At 34.7% G+C, this 20014-nt stretch overlaps 1 protein-coding gene across 1 annotated transcript in view; it reads right to left on the minus strand.

Moving 5' to 3' along the window:
• Nucleotides 1-16414: 16414 nt before the first annotated feature.
• Nucleotides 16415-20014, minus strand: part of LOC116861903 — a 204307-nt gene continuing 200707 nt past the window's right edge. The window contains exon 15 of the mRNA XM_032848784.1: nucleotides 16415-16658. Within this exon, the coding sequence (XP_032704675.1) occupies nucleotides 16613-16658 (46 nt within the window). The 3' untranslated portion in view covers nucleotides 16415-16612. The remainder of the gene's footprint in view (nucleotides 16659-20014) is intronic.

Here is a 20014-nt window from a genome sequence, read left to right on the forward strand (position 1 = left end):
ATTTAACTTTCATTTTTACACCTACATTTTATAGATATATTCTTCATTTTTTTGGCTTCCTTTCATTGTATTCAATTTTTTTTTTGTATATGTACAAGTTTTCCCTTCTTTACACTTTTCAGACTTAGTATCTCCTAACAAACAGACCAAAATACATGCAGGATGAAGTAGATCACCCTGTTTTGAACACCTGGGAGATTATATTCTCTCTTTGCCCACCCTCTTTTTTTCTTTTTCTTTTCTTTTTTGGTTTCTGACTCCAGATTTGTCTAGTGTGTATTTCACTTGGGTCATGGTTGATATTTTTGATTTTGGTCTCTCTTTCATTCTTCTCTGAGAAAAAAATGACTGGAAGGAGGAATTTACAAAAAAGGAAAGACCCAGAGGTAATACTCTCTGCCACAGATCTGATCTATTTGGGTGTAAGTAAAATGTCGGGGCTGGAATTTAGGATAATGATTATCAAGTTACTAGCTGGGCTTGAAAAAAAAAACATAAAAGATCCTGGGGAGAGACACTCTCAATTATGGGAAACAAACTGATGGCTGCTAAAGGGGAGGTGAGTAAGGGGATGGGGTAATTGGGTGATGAACATTAAGGAGGGCACATGATGTGATGAGCACTGGGTGTTATATGCAACTGATGAACAGTTGAACACTGTATCTGAAACTAATGGTAAACTACGTGTTGGCTAATTGAATTTAAATTTTAAAAAGATAATAGAGAATCTCTTAGAGAAGAAAGAAATCTAATCAGGCCAAAATTAAAAATGCTTTAATTGAGATGCAGTCTAAATTGGGTGCTCTAACCTCTAAGGTAAATGAGGCAGAAGAGAGAGTCCATGACATAGAAGACAAGATGATGGAGAGGAAGGAAGCTGAGGAAAAGAGAGAAAAACAATTAATGGACCCTGAGGGAAAGCTTTGAGAAATCATCAATACCATAAAGTAAAACAATAATAGAATTATTGGGCCCCCAGTGGAAGAAGAAAGAGAGAGGGAGAGGGAGACATTAGGTGTATTTGAGCTAATCACAGCTGAGAAACTCCCTAATCTGGGGAAAGAAACAGGCATTCAAGTCCAAGAAGTAGAGAGAATGCCCCACAAAATAAATAAAAATATATCAACAACCTGACATGTAATAGTGAAGCTTGCAATTTTCAGAGATAAATGAAATCCTGAAAGAAGCTTGAGGAAAGAGTTTCTTAACCAAATATATTAGAAACACTAGACAGGCAGCAGACTTATCCACAGAGACCTGGCAGGCCAGAAAGGGCTGGCATGATATATTCAGGGTACTAAATGAATATATCATTCATGCTAAAGCATTCAGCCAAGAATACTTTATCCAACAAGGCTATCATTCAGAATGCAAGGAGAGATAAATAGCTCCAGGACAATGAGAAACTAAAAGAATTTGTGTTGACGAAACCAGCCCTCCAGGACATATTAAAGGGGATCCTGTAAGCAAAGAAAAAGCCCAGAACTAACATAGACCAGAAAGGAACAGAGACAATCTACAGAAACAGGGATTTTACAGGTAATACAATGGCACTAAATTCCTATCTGTCAATAGCTCTCTGAATGTAAATAGGCTTAAACCTACAGGAGCTGGAGAAAGAACAGCAAATAAAAGGTAAACCAAGCAGGAGAAGAGAAATCATAAAAATTAGAACAGAAATCAATTAAAAAGAAACCAAAAGAACAGTAGAATAGATCAATGAACTAGAAGCTGGTTCTTCGAATCAATAAGATCAATAACCCCCTAGCCAGACTAATCAAAAAAAAAAAAAAAAAGAGAGAGAAAGGACCCAAATTAATAAAACATGAATGAAAAAGGAGAGATCATGACCAACACCAAGAAAATACAATTTTGAAAACATATTATGAGCAACTATATACCAGTAAATTAGACAATCTGGAAGAAATGGATGCATTCCTGGAAATATATAAACTACCACAATTGAAAGAAGAAGAAATAGACAACCTGAGCAGACCCAAAACCAGCAAGAAAATTGAAGCAGTATTTAAAAATGTCCCAACAAACAAGCGGCCAGGGCCAGATGGCTTTCCAGGGGAATTCTACCAAACATTTAAAGAATGAAAACCTACTCTTCTGAAGATGTTTCAAAAGATAGAAATGGAAGGAAAACTTACAGACTCATTCTATGAGTCCAGCATTACCTTGATCCTAAAATGAAAGACCCCACCAAAAAGGAGAATTATAGCCCAATATATCTAATGAACATATATGCCAAAATACTCACCAAGATACTAGCCAATAGGATTCAACAGTACATAAAAAGGATTATTCACCACAATCAAGTGCTATCTAATCCTGGGCTGCAAGGTTGGTTCAACATTCACAAACCAATCAACATGACACATCACATTAATAAATGAAAGGACAAGAACCATATGATCATCAAAATAGATGTAGAAAATGCATTTGACAAAATACAGCATCCTTTCTTGATTAAAACACTCCCCAGTGTAGGGATAAAGGGAACCTACCTGAATATCACAAAAGCTGTCTATGAAAAACCCACAGCAAATACCATTCTCAATGGGTAAAACCTGAAAGCTTTCCCACGAAGGTCAGGAACATGACAGGAATGCCACTTTCATCACTGTTTTTCAGCATAGAACTAGAAGTCCTAGCTTCAGCAATCAGAGAACAAAAAGAAATAAAAGGCACTCAAATGGGCAAAGAAGAAGTCAAACTCTCTCTCTTCACAGATGATGTGATACTTTATGTGGAAAACCCAAAAGACTCCACCCCCCAAATTACTAGAATCCATACAGCAATTCAGCAATGTGGCAGGATACAAAATTGGTGCACAGAATTCAGTTGCATTTCAATACACTAACAGTGTGACTGAAGAAAGAGAGATTAAGGAATCAATCCCATTTACAATTGCACCAAAACCCCTAAGATACTTAGGAGTAAGTCTACCCCAAAAGGTAAAGCATCTGTACTCTAGAAACTACAGAACACTTATGAAGGAAATGGAGGAAGACACAAAGATTGGAAGAAAAAATATTGTTCAAATTCTATGCTACTTAAACAATCTATAATTCAATGCAATCCTTATCAAAATACCATCAGCGTTTTTCACAGAGCTGAAACAAACAATCCTAAAATACGTATGGAACCAGAAAAGAGTCCCAATAGTCAGGGGAAAATTGAAAAAGAAAACCAAAGTTGGGGTCATCACAATGCCTGACTTCAAGCTATATTAAAAAGCTGTTATCATCAAACAGCATGGTACTGGCACAAAAACAGACACATAGATCAGTGGAACAGAATAGAGACCCCAGAAATGGACCCTCAGCTCTATGGTCAACTAATTTTTGACAAAGCAAAGAAGACTATCCAATGAAAAAAAAGATAATGGTTTCAATAAATGGTGCATTTCAGTAAATGGAAAATTGGATAGTCACATGTTGAAGAATGAAACTGGATCCTTTTATTATACCACACACAATGATAAACTCAAAATGGATGAAAAATCTAAATGCGAATCAGAAATCCATTAGGATCCTAGAGAATACAGGCAGTAACATCTTTGACCTTGGCCACACCAACTTGCAAGGCACGTCTCTAAGGGCAAGGGAAGAAAAGCAAAGAAGATATTTGCAAGTGACATAATAGATAAATGGCTGGTATCTAAGATCGATAAGAAGTTTCTCAAACTCAATACCTAAAAAAACCAAATAATCCAGTCAAGAAATGGGTAGAAAACATGATCAGACACTTCTCCAAAGAAGACATACAAATAGCCCACAGACACGTGAAAAGATGTTCCACGTTACTTGCCATCAGGGAAATACAAATCAAGACCGCAATGAGATACCACCTTACACCAGTTAGAATGGCTAAAATTAACAAGACCGGGAATAACAAATATTGGTATGGATGTGGAGAAAGAAGAACACTTACACTGTTGGTGGAAATGCAAGCTGGTACAGCCACTCTGTAAAACAGTATGGAGTTTCTTCAATATGTTTAAAACAGCTGCCCTATGACCCAGAAATTGCAGTATTATATTTACCCCAAAGATACAGATGTAATGAAAAAAAGGGGCAAATTTTCCCCAATGTTCATGGCAGCAATGTTAAGTAATATTGGTGAGACTGGACATCCCCGTATTTTTCCAGACCTTAGGGGAAAAGCTCTCTTTTTTTTTTTTCCATTGAGGATGATATTAACTGTTTTTCTTTTTATGTATGTTGCCTCTAAACCTACTTTGTTGATTGTTTCTATCATGAGTAGATGTACTTTGTCAAATACTTTTTCTGCATCTGTTGAAATGATCACATGGTTCTTATACTTTCTTTGATTAAGGTGGTATAGCATCTTGACTGATTTCCAAATATTGAATCACCCTTGTAACCCAGGAATAAATCTCACTTGATCATGGTGAATGATTTTTTCAATGTATTGTATTTGATTTGCTAGTATTTTATTGAGAATTTTTGCATCCTGATTTATCAAGGATATTGGCCTGTACTTCTCTTTTTTAATGGAGCCTGTGTCTGGTTTTGGCATCAGGGTAATGATGGTCTCATAGAATTAATTTAGGACTTTTCCTTCTTTTTAATTTTTTTTGGAATAGTTTGAGAATAATAGGTATTAACTGTTCCTTAAATAACTGGTAGAGTTTCCCTGGGAAAACATCTGGCCCTAAACTTTTGTTTGTTGGGGGATTTTTTATTACTGATTCAATTTTTTGCTGGTTATCAGTCTGTTTAATTTTTCTATTTCTTCCTGTTTCAGTTTTCGTAGTTTATATGAATTTGTCCATTTCTTCCAAGTTTCTTCCATTTTCTTGGCATATAGATGTTCATAAAATTCTGTTATAGTTGTTTGTATTTCTGTGGTGTTCATTGTGATTTCTCCTCCTGTCACTCATGATTTTACATATTTGGGTCCTTTCTCTTTTCTTTTTGATAAATCTGGCTAGAAGTTTACCATTCTTTTTTTCAAAGAACCAGTTCCTGGTTTCAGTGTTTCAGTGATCAATTCTGATTGTTTTTAGTTCTTATATCATTTATTTCTGCTCTAATCCTTAGTATTTCCTTCCTTCTGCTGACTTTAGACTTTGTTTATTGTTCTTTTTCTAGCTCCTTTATCTGTAAGATTAAGTTGTTTATTTGAGATTTTCCTTGCTTCTTGAGGTACGACTCTATCACTATATGCTTCCTTCTTAGGACTGCTTTTGCTGCATACAAAACATTTTAGACCAGTTTTCATTTCCATTGTTCCCATGTATTTTTAAACTCTTGTAAATTTTTAAAATTTAAATTCTATTCAATTTACATATAGTGTATTATTAGTTTCAGAGGTAGAATTTGTTGATTTATCAGTTGCATGTAACACCTAGTTCTCATTACATCGAGTGCCTCACTGAAGTCCATCACCAAATTACTCCATCCTCCCAGTTACCTCCCCTCCAGCATGCCTCGGTTTGTTGCCTAGAGTTAAGAGTCTCTTAAGGTTTGTCCCCCTCTCTGTTTTTGTCTTTTTTATTTTTCCTTCCCTTCCCCTATGTTCACCTGTTTTGTTTCTTAAAATCCACATATGATTGAAATCATATGATATTTATCTTCCTCTGACTGACTTATTTCACTCAACATAGTACCCTCTAGTTGCATCTACATCCTTGCAAATGGCAAGATTTCATTCTTTTGGATGGCTGAGTAATACTCCATTATATATTATTCTCACATCTTCTTTATCCATTCTTCTGTTGCTGGTCATCTGGAGTATTTCCATATTTTGGTTACTGTGGCCATTGCTGCTATGTATTTTTTATTTGTTATTTGATTTCCTGATTGACCTATTAATTGTTTAGTAGCATTTTGTTTAACCTCCATGTATTTGTGGTCTTCCTACACTTATTCTTGTGGTTGACTTTTAGCTTCATAGTGTTGTATTTAGAAAAGTTGCAGAGCAAAAGACATGACTCATCACATACAGGGGATCTTCCTTAAGTTTAGCAGTAGAATATTTGTGGAAAACCTTGGAGGCTAGAAGATAGTGAGCTGTTGTATCCAATGCACTATGAGAAAAACAATCTGTCAAGCCAGACTCTTATATATGGCAAAGCTATCCTTCAAAAGTGAGGGAGAAATAAGAAATTCCCAGATAAACTGAAGGATTTTGTTACCACTAAATGTGCCGTGCAGGAAATGATCAAGGGAGTCCTGCATAGTGAAATGAAAGGACAGTAGACATTAACTTGAAATAATATGAAGAAATAAAATCTCAATTAAAATAAATATATTGGCAAAAATAAAAACTACCATTATTATAGCAACAGTAAGTCTACTTTTTTTTCTACATAACATAGGAAACTAATATATTTTAAATTCTTACACTAAGAACTAGTATTTTTGTAACTGGTTTGTAACTGAATAATATGTTTTCTGCATTTAAGTAAGTAAATGCATTTAAAATATTTATTAGTTTATATATTAGGGCACACAATAAATGAACATGTAATTGTATGACGTCAACAACCTAAAGGAGTGGATATAGAACTATTAAAGGAACAGATTTTTAGTATGTTATTAGAGTTAAACTGGTATATAATTGAAGTATAGTGTTATAAATTTAAGATTACTAAGATCACCACAAAGAAAATAAACTGTAGAAAATAAACTATAATAAAGAGACTGACATGTTTTACCATAAAAAAATCAACTAAACACAAAAGAAGAAAGTAATGTAGGAAAAGAAGGACAAAAATCAATAAGGCCTATAAAAACAAATATCAAAATGACAGAAGTTCCTTATTAGTAGTAATTACTTTTATTTTTAGATTGGTGGGGAGGTGCAGAGGGAGAGCAAGAGAGAATATTAAGCAGGCTCCAAACCCAGCCATGTGCCTGATGCAGGGCTCTATCTCACAAACCTGAGATCCTGACCTGAGCTAAAATCGAGTCAGAAGCTTAACCAACTGAGCCACCCAGCTGCCTCAGTAATTACTTTAAATATAAGTGGTTTAAATTCTCCAATCAGAATTTGGCAGAATTGATTTAGAAAAAAAAAAAAGTGATTCAACTACGTCCTGTCTATAAGAGATTCTCTTTAGATCTAAAGACTCATAAAGATTGAAAGTGTAAAGATGGAACATGGTATTTCGTCCAAATAGCAATTAAAAGAGAGCAGGAGTGACTATACTAATATCAGGCAACATAGAGTTTAAACTTTAAAAGTATATAAAAGACAAAGAAGGACATTATATTAATAAAAGTTCCAATAAAGCACTAAAACACAGGAATCAGAAGCATTTACACACCTCATAACAGATATATGAGGTAAAAAGTGGTAGGAATAAAAGGAGAAATGGACAGTTCTACAATTGCATTTGGGAACTTCAATAAACTACTCTCAGTAATGGATAGAACAATCATACAGAAGATAAATAAGGAAATAGAAAACTTAACACAATAAACTAGCTTGATCTAATAGACATGCAGAACACTCTACATAACAAAGCATACACATGATTCTCAAGTGCATGTGGAACATTTTCTAGGAGATACCTATGTTAGGTTACAAATTACATCTCAATAGTTTCTAAAAGGTAGATATCATGCAATGTACATTCTCCAACCACAACAGGATGAAGTTAGGAATCAGCAACAGAAGTAAAACTGAAAAACTCAAAAAAACTGTTGAAATTAAACAATGCAGTTTTTAAGCAACCAGTGGACTAAAGAAGATATCATGATGGAAAGTTAAAAATAATTAAAGCCTACTTAAATACTGCTCAAAGCCCATTCTCACCACTGTTGTTCAACATAGTACTAGTCCTAGCAACAGCAATCAGACACCAAAAAGAAATAAAAGGCATTCAAATTGGCAAAGAAGAAGTCTAACTCTCTCTCTTCACAGATGACATGATACTTTATATGGAAAACCCAAAAGACTTCACCCCCAAACTACTAGAACTCATACAGAAATTCAGTAATGTGGCAGGATACCAAATCAATGAACAGAAATCAGTTCCTTTCTTATACACTAACAATGAAAATATAGAAAGGGAAATTAGAGAATTAATTCCATTTACTATAGCACCGAGAACCATAACAGACCTGGGAATAAACCTAACCAAAGAGTTAAAATATCTGTACTCGAAGAACTACAGAACACTCATGAAAGAAATCAAAGAAGACACAAAAAGATGGAAAAACATTACATGCTCATGGCTCAGAAGAATAAACATTGTTAAAATGTTTATGTTGCCCAGAGCAATCTATACTTTTGATGCCATCCCGATCAAAATACCAGTGGCATTTTTCAAAGTGCTGGAACAAACAATCCTAAAATTTGTTTGGAATCAGAAAAGACCCTGAATTGCTAAGGAAATGTTGAAAAAGAAAAGCAAAGCTGGGGGCATCACGTTGCCTGATTTCAAGTTTTACTGCAAAGCAGTGATCACCAAGACAGCCTGGCACTGGCACAAAATCAGACACATAGACCAATGGAACAGAGTGGAGAGCCCAGATATGGACTTTCAACTCTATGGTCAAATGATCTTCGACAAAGCAGGAAAAAAAATACCCAGTAGAAAAAATAAAGTCTCTTCAATAAGTGGTGCTGGGGGGGTGCCTCGGTGGCTCAGTGGGTTAAGGCCTCTGCCTTCGGCTTGGGTCATGATCTCAGTGTCCTGGGATCGAGCCCCGCATCGGGCTCTCTGCTCAGCAGGGAGCCTGCTTCTCTCTCTCTCTCTCTCTGCCTGCCTCTCTGCCTTCTTGTGATCTCTGTCAAATAAATAAATTTTAAAAATCTTTAAAAAAATGGTGCTGGGAAAATTGGACAGCTATATGTAGAAGAATGATATTCGACCATTTCCTTACACTATACACAAAGATAAACTCAAAATGGATGAAAGACCTCAATGTGAGACAGGAATTTATCAAAATCCTAGAGGAGGATATAGGGAGTAACCTCTCTAACATCACCCACAGTAACTTCTTTCAACACATGTCTCCAAAGACAAAGGAAACAAAAGCAAAAATGAACTTTTGGGACTTCATCAAGATTAAAGGCTTCTGCACAGCAAAGGAAACAGTTAACAAAGCAAGGAGGTAATCTAAGGAATAGGAGAAGATATTCCCAAATGACACTACAGACAAAGGGTTGATTTTCAAGATCTATAAAGAACTCCTCAAACTCAACAACCAAAAACCAGATAATCATGTTAAAAAAAATGGGCAGAAGACATGAACAGACACTTCTCTGAAGAAGACATACAAATGGCTAACAGACACATGTTAAATGTTCATCATCATTAGCCATCAGGGAGATTCATATCAAAATCACATTGAGATACCACCTTACACCAGTTAGAAAGGCAAAAACTAACAAGGCAGGAAACAACACATTTTGGAGAGGATGTGGAGAAAGGGGAACCCTCTTACACTGTTGGTGGGAATGCAAGTTGTGCAGCCACTTTGAAAAACAGTGCGGGGATTCCTCAAAAAATTAAAAATAGAACTGCCCTATGACCCAGCCATTGCACTACTGGGTATTTACCCCAAAGATACAGATGTAGTGAAAAGAAGGGCCATATGTACCCCAATGTTCATAACAACAATGGCCACAATCATCAAACTGTGGAAAGAGCCAAGATGCCCTTCAACAGATGAATGGATAAAGAAGATATGGTCCATATATACAATGGAATATTATGCAGCCATCAGAAAGGATGAATACCCAATTTTTGTATCAACATGGACGGGACTGGAAGAGATTATGCTGACTGAAATAAGTCAAATAGAGAAAGTCAATTATCATATGGTTTCACTTACTTGTGGAGCATAAAGAATAACATGGAGGACAGAAAAATAAAGGAAAAGTCAATTGGGGGAAATCGGAGGGGAAGATGAACCATGAGAGATTGTGGACTCTGAGAAACAAACTGAGGTTTTGGAAGGGAGGAGGTGGGGGGATGGGTAAGCTTGGTGGTGGGTATTGAGGAGGGCATATATTGCATGGGGCAGTGGGCGTGGTGCATAAACAATGAGTCTTGGAACACTGAAAAAATTTTAAGATGTAAAAAAATATATTTAAAGTCTAAAGAAAATGAAAATACAATATATCAAAACTTATGGGATGAAGCAAAGTCAGTGCCAAAAGAGTAATTTATAGCTATAAATGTTTACATTAAAAAATAAACAACAACAGGTACCTCAAACCAACAACCTAAATATATAATTTAAGGAACTAGAGAAAGAACAAACTAAACTAAAAGTGAGCAGAAGGAAGGCAATGTTACAGGAGAGGTAAAATAAATGGAGAAGAGAAAAACAATAGAAAAAGATCAATAAAACTAATGTTAGTTCTTTTAAAACATTTACAAAATTGAGAGACATTTAGCCAGATGGACTAAGAAAAAGAGAGAAGATTCAAATTGCTAAAATCAAAAATGAAATTGAGAACATTACTATGAATTCTATAGAAATAAAGATTATAAGAGAGTACTATGAACAATTATACTCAAATTGGATAACCTAAATGAAATGAAAAAAAAATTTAGAAACATAATGTCTACCAAGAATATATTATGAAGACTGAAACTGTAAATAGACCTATAACTAATAAGGAGATTGAATCAATAATCAAGCTCTTCTGACAATGTTTGTAACAGCAATGGCCACGGTCGCCAAACTGTGGAAAGAACCAAGATGCCCTTCAACGGACAAATGGATAAGGAAGATGTGGTCCATATACACTATGGAGTATTATGCCTCCATCAGAAAGGATGAATACCCAACTTTTGTAGCAACATGGATGGGACTTGAAGATATTTTGCTGAGTGAAATAAGCCAAGCAGAGAGAGTCGATTATCATATGGTTTCACTTATTTGTGGAGCATAACAAATGGCATGGAGGACAAGGGGAGATGGAGAGGAGAAGGGAGTTGAGGGAAATTGGAAGGGGAGGTAAACCATGAGACACTATGGACTCTGAAAAACAACCAGAGGGTTTTGAAGGGGCGGGGGGTGGGAGGTTGGGGGAACCAGGTGGTGGGTATTAGAGAGGGCACAGATTGCATGGAGCACTGGGTGTGGTGCAAAAACAATGAATACTGATATGCTGAAAATAAATTTAAAAATTTTTTTTAAAAATTGGAAAAAAAATAAAATAAATGTGAATGCACAGGGGGGGGAAAAAAAACTCTTTTGACAAATTAAAACCATGGACCTGATGGCTTCACTTGTGAATTCTACCGAACATTTAAACTAGAACAAATCTTAATCCTTCTCAAATGTTTCTAAAAAATTGAAATTATGGGGCACTTCCTGACTCATTCTATAAGACTAGCATTATTCTGATGTCAAAGCCAGAAAAGAATATCACACAAAAAAACATAGATCACTATGCCTAATGAACACTAACACAAAATTCCTCAACAAAATACTAAGAAACAGAATTCAGCAACATATTAAGAGGATTATACATCATGACCAAGTGAGATTTATTCATGGAATTCAAGGATATCACAGCATATGAAAATTGATCAGTAAATTATATCACATTAACAGAATGATGAGGAAAATCACATGATCATCTCATTTAATGTAGAAAAAATGACAAAATTCAACATTCTTTTATGATTAAAAACACATAATACACTAGGGATAGCAGGAAACTACTTTAATAGAAGTTATATATGAAAAACCCACAGTGAATATCATACTCAGGGGTCAAAGACTTCTTTCAAGATCAGAAATAAAGAAAGGATGCCCTCTTTCATCACTTCTATTCAGGACAGTGGTGGAAGCTATAGCCAGAGCAATTAAGTGAGAAAAAGAAATAAAATGCATCCAAATTGAAAGAGGTAAAATTACCTCTGTTTGCAGATGATAGGATCTTACATACAGAAAACTCTAATGATTACACACTCTCTCTCTCTCACACACACACACAGAGAGAGCTGGAGATAATAAATGAATTCAACAGTGTAGCAGGAATCAAAGTCAACACACAAAAATCAGTTGCATTTGTAAGCATTAAGAATGAACAATTTAAAAAGAATCTCATACTTTGTTTACATTATTGTTTGGGGTGAATATATATATATAATATATATATTATATATATATTATATATATATATTAGATTTTATTTATTTATTTAACAGAGAGAGATCACAAGTAGGCAGAGAGGCAGGCAGAGAGAGAAGAGGAAGCAGGCTCCCGGCTGAGCAGAGAGCATGATGCAGTGCTTGATCCCAGGACCCTGAGACCATGACCCAAGCCAAAGGCAGAGGCTTAACCCACTGAGCCACCCAGGCGCCCCATAAATATATTTTGAAATAAAAGTAATAACAAAGTGATAAAAAAAAAGTTCCATTTACAATACCATGAAAAAGGCAATTAACTTGACCAAGGAAGTTAACACTTGTACAGTGAAAACTACAAAAATTACTAAAAAAAAAAAAGACATAAATAAATGGAAATGCATCTCATGTTTAACACTGTTAAGATGTCAACACTACCCAGAATGATATATGGATTCAATGAAATCTCTATCAAAATCCCATGATGTTACTTGCTGAAATAGAAAACCCATCCTAAAATGTATTTGGAACCGCAAGGGACCCAAAATAGCTAAAATAGTCTTGAAAAAAGGACAAAGAGGGAGGACTTGTGATTCATGATTTCAAAACTTATTGAAAAGATATAGGACTCAAAACCATGCAGTACTGGCATAAAGACAGACATATAGACCAATGAAAAAAATAAAGAGCCCAGCAATAAATTCTTACATGCATGGTTAAATCATTTTTTATAAGGCTCCCAATTCTATTCATTGATGATGTCTTTTCAAGAAATGGTGTTGGGAAAATTGGATATTCACATGTAAAAGAATGAAGTTGGACCTTTACCTAACACCATATACAATACTTAATTCAAATGGATCAAAAAGCTAAATGTATGACCTAAAACTATAAAATTCTTAGAAGAAAACAAGGTGAAATCTTCACGACACTGGATTTGGCAGTGATTTCTTCGGTATAAGCATAGGCAAAAAAAGCATAGGCAAAAAGCATAGGCAAAAAAAGAAAAAACAACAGACAAATGAGATTTTATGAAGTATTTTTAAAATGTTCATCAAAAGACAACATCAATAGAGTAAAAAGACAACCAACACACTGGGAGAAAATATTTGCAAATCATGTATCTGATAAGAGGTTAATATTCAGAATATATAGAGATCTTCTAACATTCCACAATAAAAAGAATTAAATAATGACTCAAAAATGGGCAAAAGAGTTATATAGACATTTATCCAAGGAGTATGTAAAAATGGCCAATAAGTCCATGAAAAGATGCTTGACATCACTCATCATTAAGGGACTGCAAATCAAAACATCGAGATGCCACCTCATACTTATTAGGATGGGACCTATATAAAAACAAAACAAAACAAACCCCAGAAAGCAACAAAAAGGAAGATAACAAATACTGCCCAGGATGTGGGGAAATTGAAACTGTTGTGCAGCATTGGTGGGAATATAAAATGGTATAGCTGCTGTGGAATGCAATATAGCAGTTCCACCAAAAACAAAAAAAGAAGGGATTACCATATGATGAAGCAATTACACTTCTATGTATGCTCAAATGAATTGAAAGCAAAGTCTTGAAGAGACATTAGTGCACCCATGTTCATAAACAGCATTATTTCATTAAAGCTAAAACATGGAAGCAACACAAGTATCCATTGTTGGATGAAAGATAAGCAAAATGTATAAATATTCAATGAAAAATTATTCAGCCTTAGAAAGGAAGAAAATTGTGACATATGGCTTGACATGGATGAACCTTGAGGACATTATGCTAAGTGAAAGAGCCAGTCACAAAAAGACAAATACTGTATCATTCCACTATATGACATACTTAGAATAGTCAAAATCACAGATGCAGAGAGTAGAATGGTGGTTTCCTTGGGCTGGGGATTGGATTGTGCGTTATTTAATGGATATAGAGTTTCAATTTTACAAGATAAAAAGAGTTATGGGGTAGATGGTGGGGATGTTTGGACAATATTATGAGTATATTTATTTATTTATTTAATATTTTATTTATTTTAGAGAGAGAGAGTGCACACAAGTGGGGAGAGGGAGAGTGACAAGCAGACTCTGCACTCAGTGTGGAGTCCAACACAGGGATCAATCCCAAGACACTGCAATCATGACCGGAGCTGAAATCAAGAGTCAGATGCTTAACTAAATCACACAGGTGCCCATAAATATATTTAATACCATTAAACTGTACACTGAAAATTAGTTAAGATGGGTAAATTTTATGTTAACTACATTTTACCAAAATAAAAAAAAAATAGGGGAAAAAAGGAAATTTATTTTTTAGGTTATTTATAACTACAGAAAGCACAGAAATCTACAAAAATTAGTTATATTTATAGTAGTTGTTTTATGTAAACATGTAATTTGTTACTTTCTTCTTGAAGTATTTCATCTTTAATTTAACATAAAACAACACGATGTTGATTCTGGAAGTCAGAGAATTTGTTACAAGCATTTTTTTCCTGAGCCACAGGTTACTTTGGAACCCATCACTGCCATACAAGTGTTCCAATTCCAAGTTCTTTTAATTGTATCTGCAGCATTGAACAACACATTTTATCTTTTTTGAGCCTTTTTTTCCTTATTTTTATGTTCAATAAAGCTACTATTACATATGATGATGACTCTAAAGGGTAATATTAAGATCAAATATTCTGATAATGCTTTATACAACTGCTAACCTTACATATGAGTACAAGATCGATAAACACTATGGTTTTTTTCTTCTACATCTGGAGTATGTTGAATGTCAGGGCTTATCTTAGATGAATTTTGGACAACAGCACCTAAATGTTACTCAAGAATCTCCATCTTCATTTGTCACAAACTGGTATCATTACCACCACCTCTCCTCCATTCTCCTCTATATGGCAACTTGGTTAATGGCACCATCATCTCTTCACATCAGAAAGCATGGAGTTAAACTGAACTTTTCCCACTTTCTTTCCTCCTACATCAAATAATCCAGTAATTACAGTCATTTCTGTCTTAATAGCATTCAATTGTGTTCTCGCTTCTCCATTCTTACTTCTTACTGCTTTATTTCAAGCTCTTTTGAATTGAGTCTGGACTACCACAACAGGTGTCTTTCTGTTCTCTTTTCCTCTATGCCTTCTCCTTAAATCCAAAGGTTACCTGTTACCTCTGGGATGAGGTATAAACTTTCTAAAGGCAAACAAGGTCCCTGATTACTTTTCCAATCTCACTTCTCACCAACCCCAGTCACACCATGTACCTATTATGCACATGCCAAACTATGGGTAGTTCCCCAAATGTACTATGATCTTTCTCAGCTAACTTCAAGAATAGAAACTTGAAAATGGAAGGAGCAATATTGTTCATTGAAGTCAGAGACTTCTTGAATGAGAAAAGTCTTAGTTAAGACTTTTTTATTCTTTTTTACCAAAAAGAATATGGTGCCTATATATACAAGCAAGACAATGTAGGGAAAAGTAGGAAGAATAACCTAGGTGGGCAGAGGGCTGGATTTAGGTAATAAAAATAAGCATACAGAGAGTGGTGACAAATAGTGGAAATCTTATAAAAAGGCTTGGTAGGTCATTGTGGTTTGATTACCTATGTGTATGTCCTATAGTCCACAAAGTGTATCTGGTAATTATTAGGCAAAAAGGTGTTTTTTTTTTTAAGTACACCTGGCAACCCAGTCCCTGTTTGTAACTGCAAAAGAAAGAAATACAATGTTCTTTTAATTATTTCACTATTTTTTTCAGCTCTTTTACCAGGAGCTATAAAAACTCTATACCAGTTTTTGAGTTGCTTTATGGCAGCTCCAAAGATAGCTTTATCGTTCCCAATTCATTCATCTCTAAAACTTCTTGGTAAATGACATATGTTATCAATTTTTCTAGGTTAGCAAGGTTGATCGGGATAAATAGCAAGTTAAGCAAACACTGCACAGTACTGGAGTCTTAACTATTTTAATTATGTGTACCACATTCATAAAACAATAACAATAATAAACATTAACAATAAAATAACAATTTATTATTGTTGATATTAAAGCTAGAGTGGCTATCACAATTTTAAAAACATCTGTCAGATTTTTTAAGTGACTATCACAATATTAAAATCATCTGTCATAAAATTTCTTCAAAGTTAAGACAATCTTCTTCTGGAGACAGAGACTTACACACAAAAAAAAGAGAAAACTTCTGGCTGAAAAATCTGACTGCACTTTTTAGTCATTAACAACACAAAATAATTTTTTATGATGGCTAGAAAGGCCCACAATGTGTCCTTTTCCTAACTTCAGAGTCTGCCAGAAGCAAACAAGATGAATGTGGCAGTTGTAACGTGGCATTTTGAAGCAACATTCTTGGTCTCATGGGCAATAAAGACAAGGTCATGTAATGAGGAAGGGACAAGAGAATAAACATATAATAAACATTGCTCAGGGATCTCTGCAAGTTTTGAAGTTATTTGCTCATATCCTCAGAACCTTCTTGGCTGTGCCTTTGTCTTTTCCATCTCAAGGTATTCTTTTCACTAATCAAGGGTCAAGGTTTTGTCTGCTACCTGTCTGGAGGTTGAGCTGCAACAACAGGATAAAAAGAAACTTGGGAGTTAAAAGCTGTAATGAAAGAAAATAATATTTTTATCCATAGACTATTTTAAATAGATTATGTAATATAAAACATAGATATCATGATCCTTCAAAGCTTCAAACCCATGTTCAAAAAACTACTGTGATCACCTTATAATCACAAGTATAATAATGTCTCTTAAAATACTAAGATGGAACTATAGGAGTATTCATTTTGTAACCTAGGAGTCTGCTAACATTAGGTTAGCACAATATTTATTATACTTAATACCTTTAATTATATGTTATTTTCAATATATAAAATTAACTTTAAATTTTTCATTATAGGCTCTGAATTTTTTTCTCACTTGGTAGCTGTGTGATCACAAAAAGGTTACTTGACTATATAACATAGTCCTCACCTATAAAATAGGGTAAAAGGGAAAATTATGTAACTTCATAGACTTGTTGAGAGGTTTAAATGAACTACTACACGTAAAACTCAAGAATGCATGTCAAACAGTAAGTGCTACTAAATCTTGGTTATGAAATGGCTGCCCGGATATTTACACTGAAGTTTATTTTTATGTGTTTTCTAATTCCAACATTGCTGTATTACTAATCTTTTGTTATGTCATATCATATTCCATTTGTAAACTATATTCAAGAGTAGTATAAAGCCATGAAAACAAGCATACTGAGAACTGAATTTTCTGGACCTTTTGCTTAAAACTCTCACAGTTAGCAATCTTATTCTGATTCAGAGCCTTTTGCAACTATCTAGAAATGGTCTTTTCAGGGCCTAGAATAAAGTTTTGTTTGCCTCATTATCTATTACTGTGTAGTCAGGTAAGATGAACTATGCTCCTTGGCTGTGGTCACTGTCCATTTGTGGTATAATATTTATGTAATGAAATAAGGTAGTGCTGGTGCTTGTTTCTTCTATTATTTCTGCTTCATTTACTACTTGATTGGTCATCTTTTTATTCAGGAAGTACCAAGACAATAAGTATGAACAACCAGATTGTTCCTAACTTCTTATAAAACAATCAGTTATTTAAAAAAAAAACCCAAAATCAGTTATTTGTAATAAAACGATCTTATTATTAAAATTTCCGTGAAAACTCAGATGGCTATGGTCCTCAAAGTAACCCCAAAGCATAAAAATTTATCAACTCTGTGTGTGCGTGTGTGTATGTGTACACACACACACACACGTTGGTATAGGTTCTCTGCGAAAGGGTAAAAATGAGGTGGTAGCAGATACATTAGCAGATAAACTTTTAAAAGTCAGCAATCAGGAAGCACACTTAGCTGGGCAGCTTGAAATCTTGGTTACTTCATAAATGGGGTTAGCATGTTAGGGTGTTAGAATGACCTCAGAATGGGAAAATCAGAAGCTGGTGGTGAATAAGTGAAAAATTGTTAATGTAGGGTGCTTATATTCTTATTAGAAACTTTGAAGTCTGCAGTTGTGTGTGTGTGTCTGTGTGTAAGTGTATGTGTGTGTGTGTGTGTGTGTGTGTGTGTGTGTGAGATGAGATAAGGGTAGGTTAGGAAGTACAAAGGATGGCATAGAAGAAATATTTTTCTTTTACAAATGGACTTGGACAAGTCAGAACATATTGGGATTCAATGATATGCTAAAAAGTAAAGATTACTGCAATCATATTTATTATTCCACAATATCCCTCTGTCTCCATATAACATTATTTCCTTTGTCTTCACCTCCAATATAATCATCTCTTGCTACTACCTTCTTATCCATGTTCTTCATTTTATTGAGGGACTCTATTACACTGAATCAACAGTTTCTATCCCATAAACATTCTACTTAATGAATCCAAGTATCTATAGAAGTGGATTGGTTGACATGCCTCATGAGAGACAAAACCTGAAATTTCATATCTTGCTTATTTAATCATTTTGCATTTATTGTCTTTGATACTCAATACATCCAAACTGAGACTTAAATATTTTGGAAAATGTAGTTTAATAATTGTCCCTCAAGTAGAAGATGAAATAAATTCAGACACAGCTGCTTCATTTTTTTTCAAGCCTGGAACACGGCAGACTTTACAGATCCTATAGCTGTTGAATGCACATCTACCCTGGTGTCATTGTAGCAAACATTTCTGAGATTTGAAAATCTAGTGAAATCTCCTTTTTGAGAATAAAATGTCTCTTTAGTCAATTATTTAAGATTTATGATGTTGAGTGATAGTCTTAAAGTTATCCTAAGTTAGTCCCTACCAATTTTTGGACTTAAGTCGATTTGGTCTGTTTTATTCTATCTGTCCAGATAAGATGCATCATTGATCCTTACATTTGAGGGGACAAGGCCAAAGGCACTTGAGCCATAAGGGAAAATACATAATTTTGAAATTCCTTCAGAAAGAAGGTCATTTGCACAGATTTTCTGCAGTAGGGGCAGTAATAAGGTGCAATTTACTTTGAGCTTGGAGTAACTGGTTTTCCTTTGGATTGCTCACCTAGGTCATTAAAAGTTTGTGGTTGGCTCAGAAAACTATACATAGTGTACATAAAGAAAGAAGGCTGAATTCAATCTGGGACTTTGATCTTGTAGCAAATCACCAATTGCTTTTTTCCCCAAACTATTCAAAGAACAATGGGTAGTTCACATGGTTAGTAGGAGGAACTTTTGTATTTACTCAATATTATTTATTTAGTTACATTGAGTTTGAGATCTTTTACTAATGAACTTCAAAGGAGGTTCCAACTCAGTTCACTGTATTTCAATTAAACACTTCCAGGACCCTGTCTTATCTAACAACAAATCCAGCAATAGGATATCATGGAAGCGGTTCAGTATTAAAAAGAAATATGAACAAATTGATATATAAAGGAGTGATTTTATTGGAAAGGTTTGGTGCACAGATGACCTCAGTAAAGCAGTTTAATAATTAACAGACCTTGAGCAAGTTGATAGGAGATGGTTTACTGTATCTTAGATTGAAAATCCCCAGAAAACATGTCTCCCACTGACAAAACACAGCATATCCCTAAAAAGCTAGAAAGAGAAAAACTGTTTATCTGTATGTAAACATATTTAATTAAGAAACTACAAGGCAGGACATTGCTTTGATTATCTGGAGTATGTGAGTACTATATACCTATTATGCCTAAAGGTTAGGTTTAACTAAGATTTATTTCAATGAATATTAAGCAGAAGAGTTAAACCTGTTCATGTATTTTAATGACTCTATGATCAGGATGAAAGTGATACATGGGGAGCCCCTGGGTGGCTCAGTGGGTTAAGCCTCTGCCTTCAGCCTAGGTCATGATCTCAGGGTCTTGGGATCGAGCCCCGCATTGGGCTATCTGCTCAGCAGGGAGCCTGCTTC

This window comes from Lontra canadensis, unplaced genomic scaffold (genome assembly GCF_010015895.1).
Source record: "Lontra canadensis isolate GAN:19392208 unplaced genomic scaffold, GSC_riverotter_1.0 scaffold209, whole genome shotgun sequence".
Lineage (NCBI taxonomy): Eukaryota > Metazoa > Chordata > Mammalia > Carnivora > Mustelidae > Lontra > Lontra canadensis.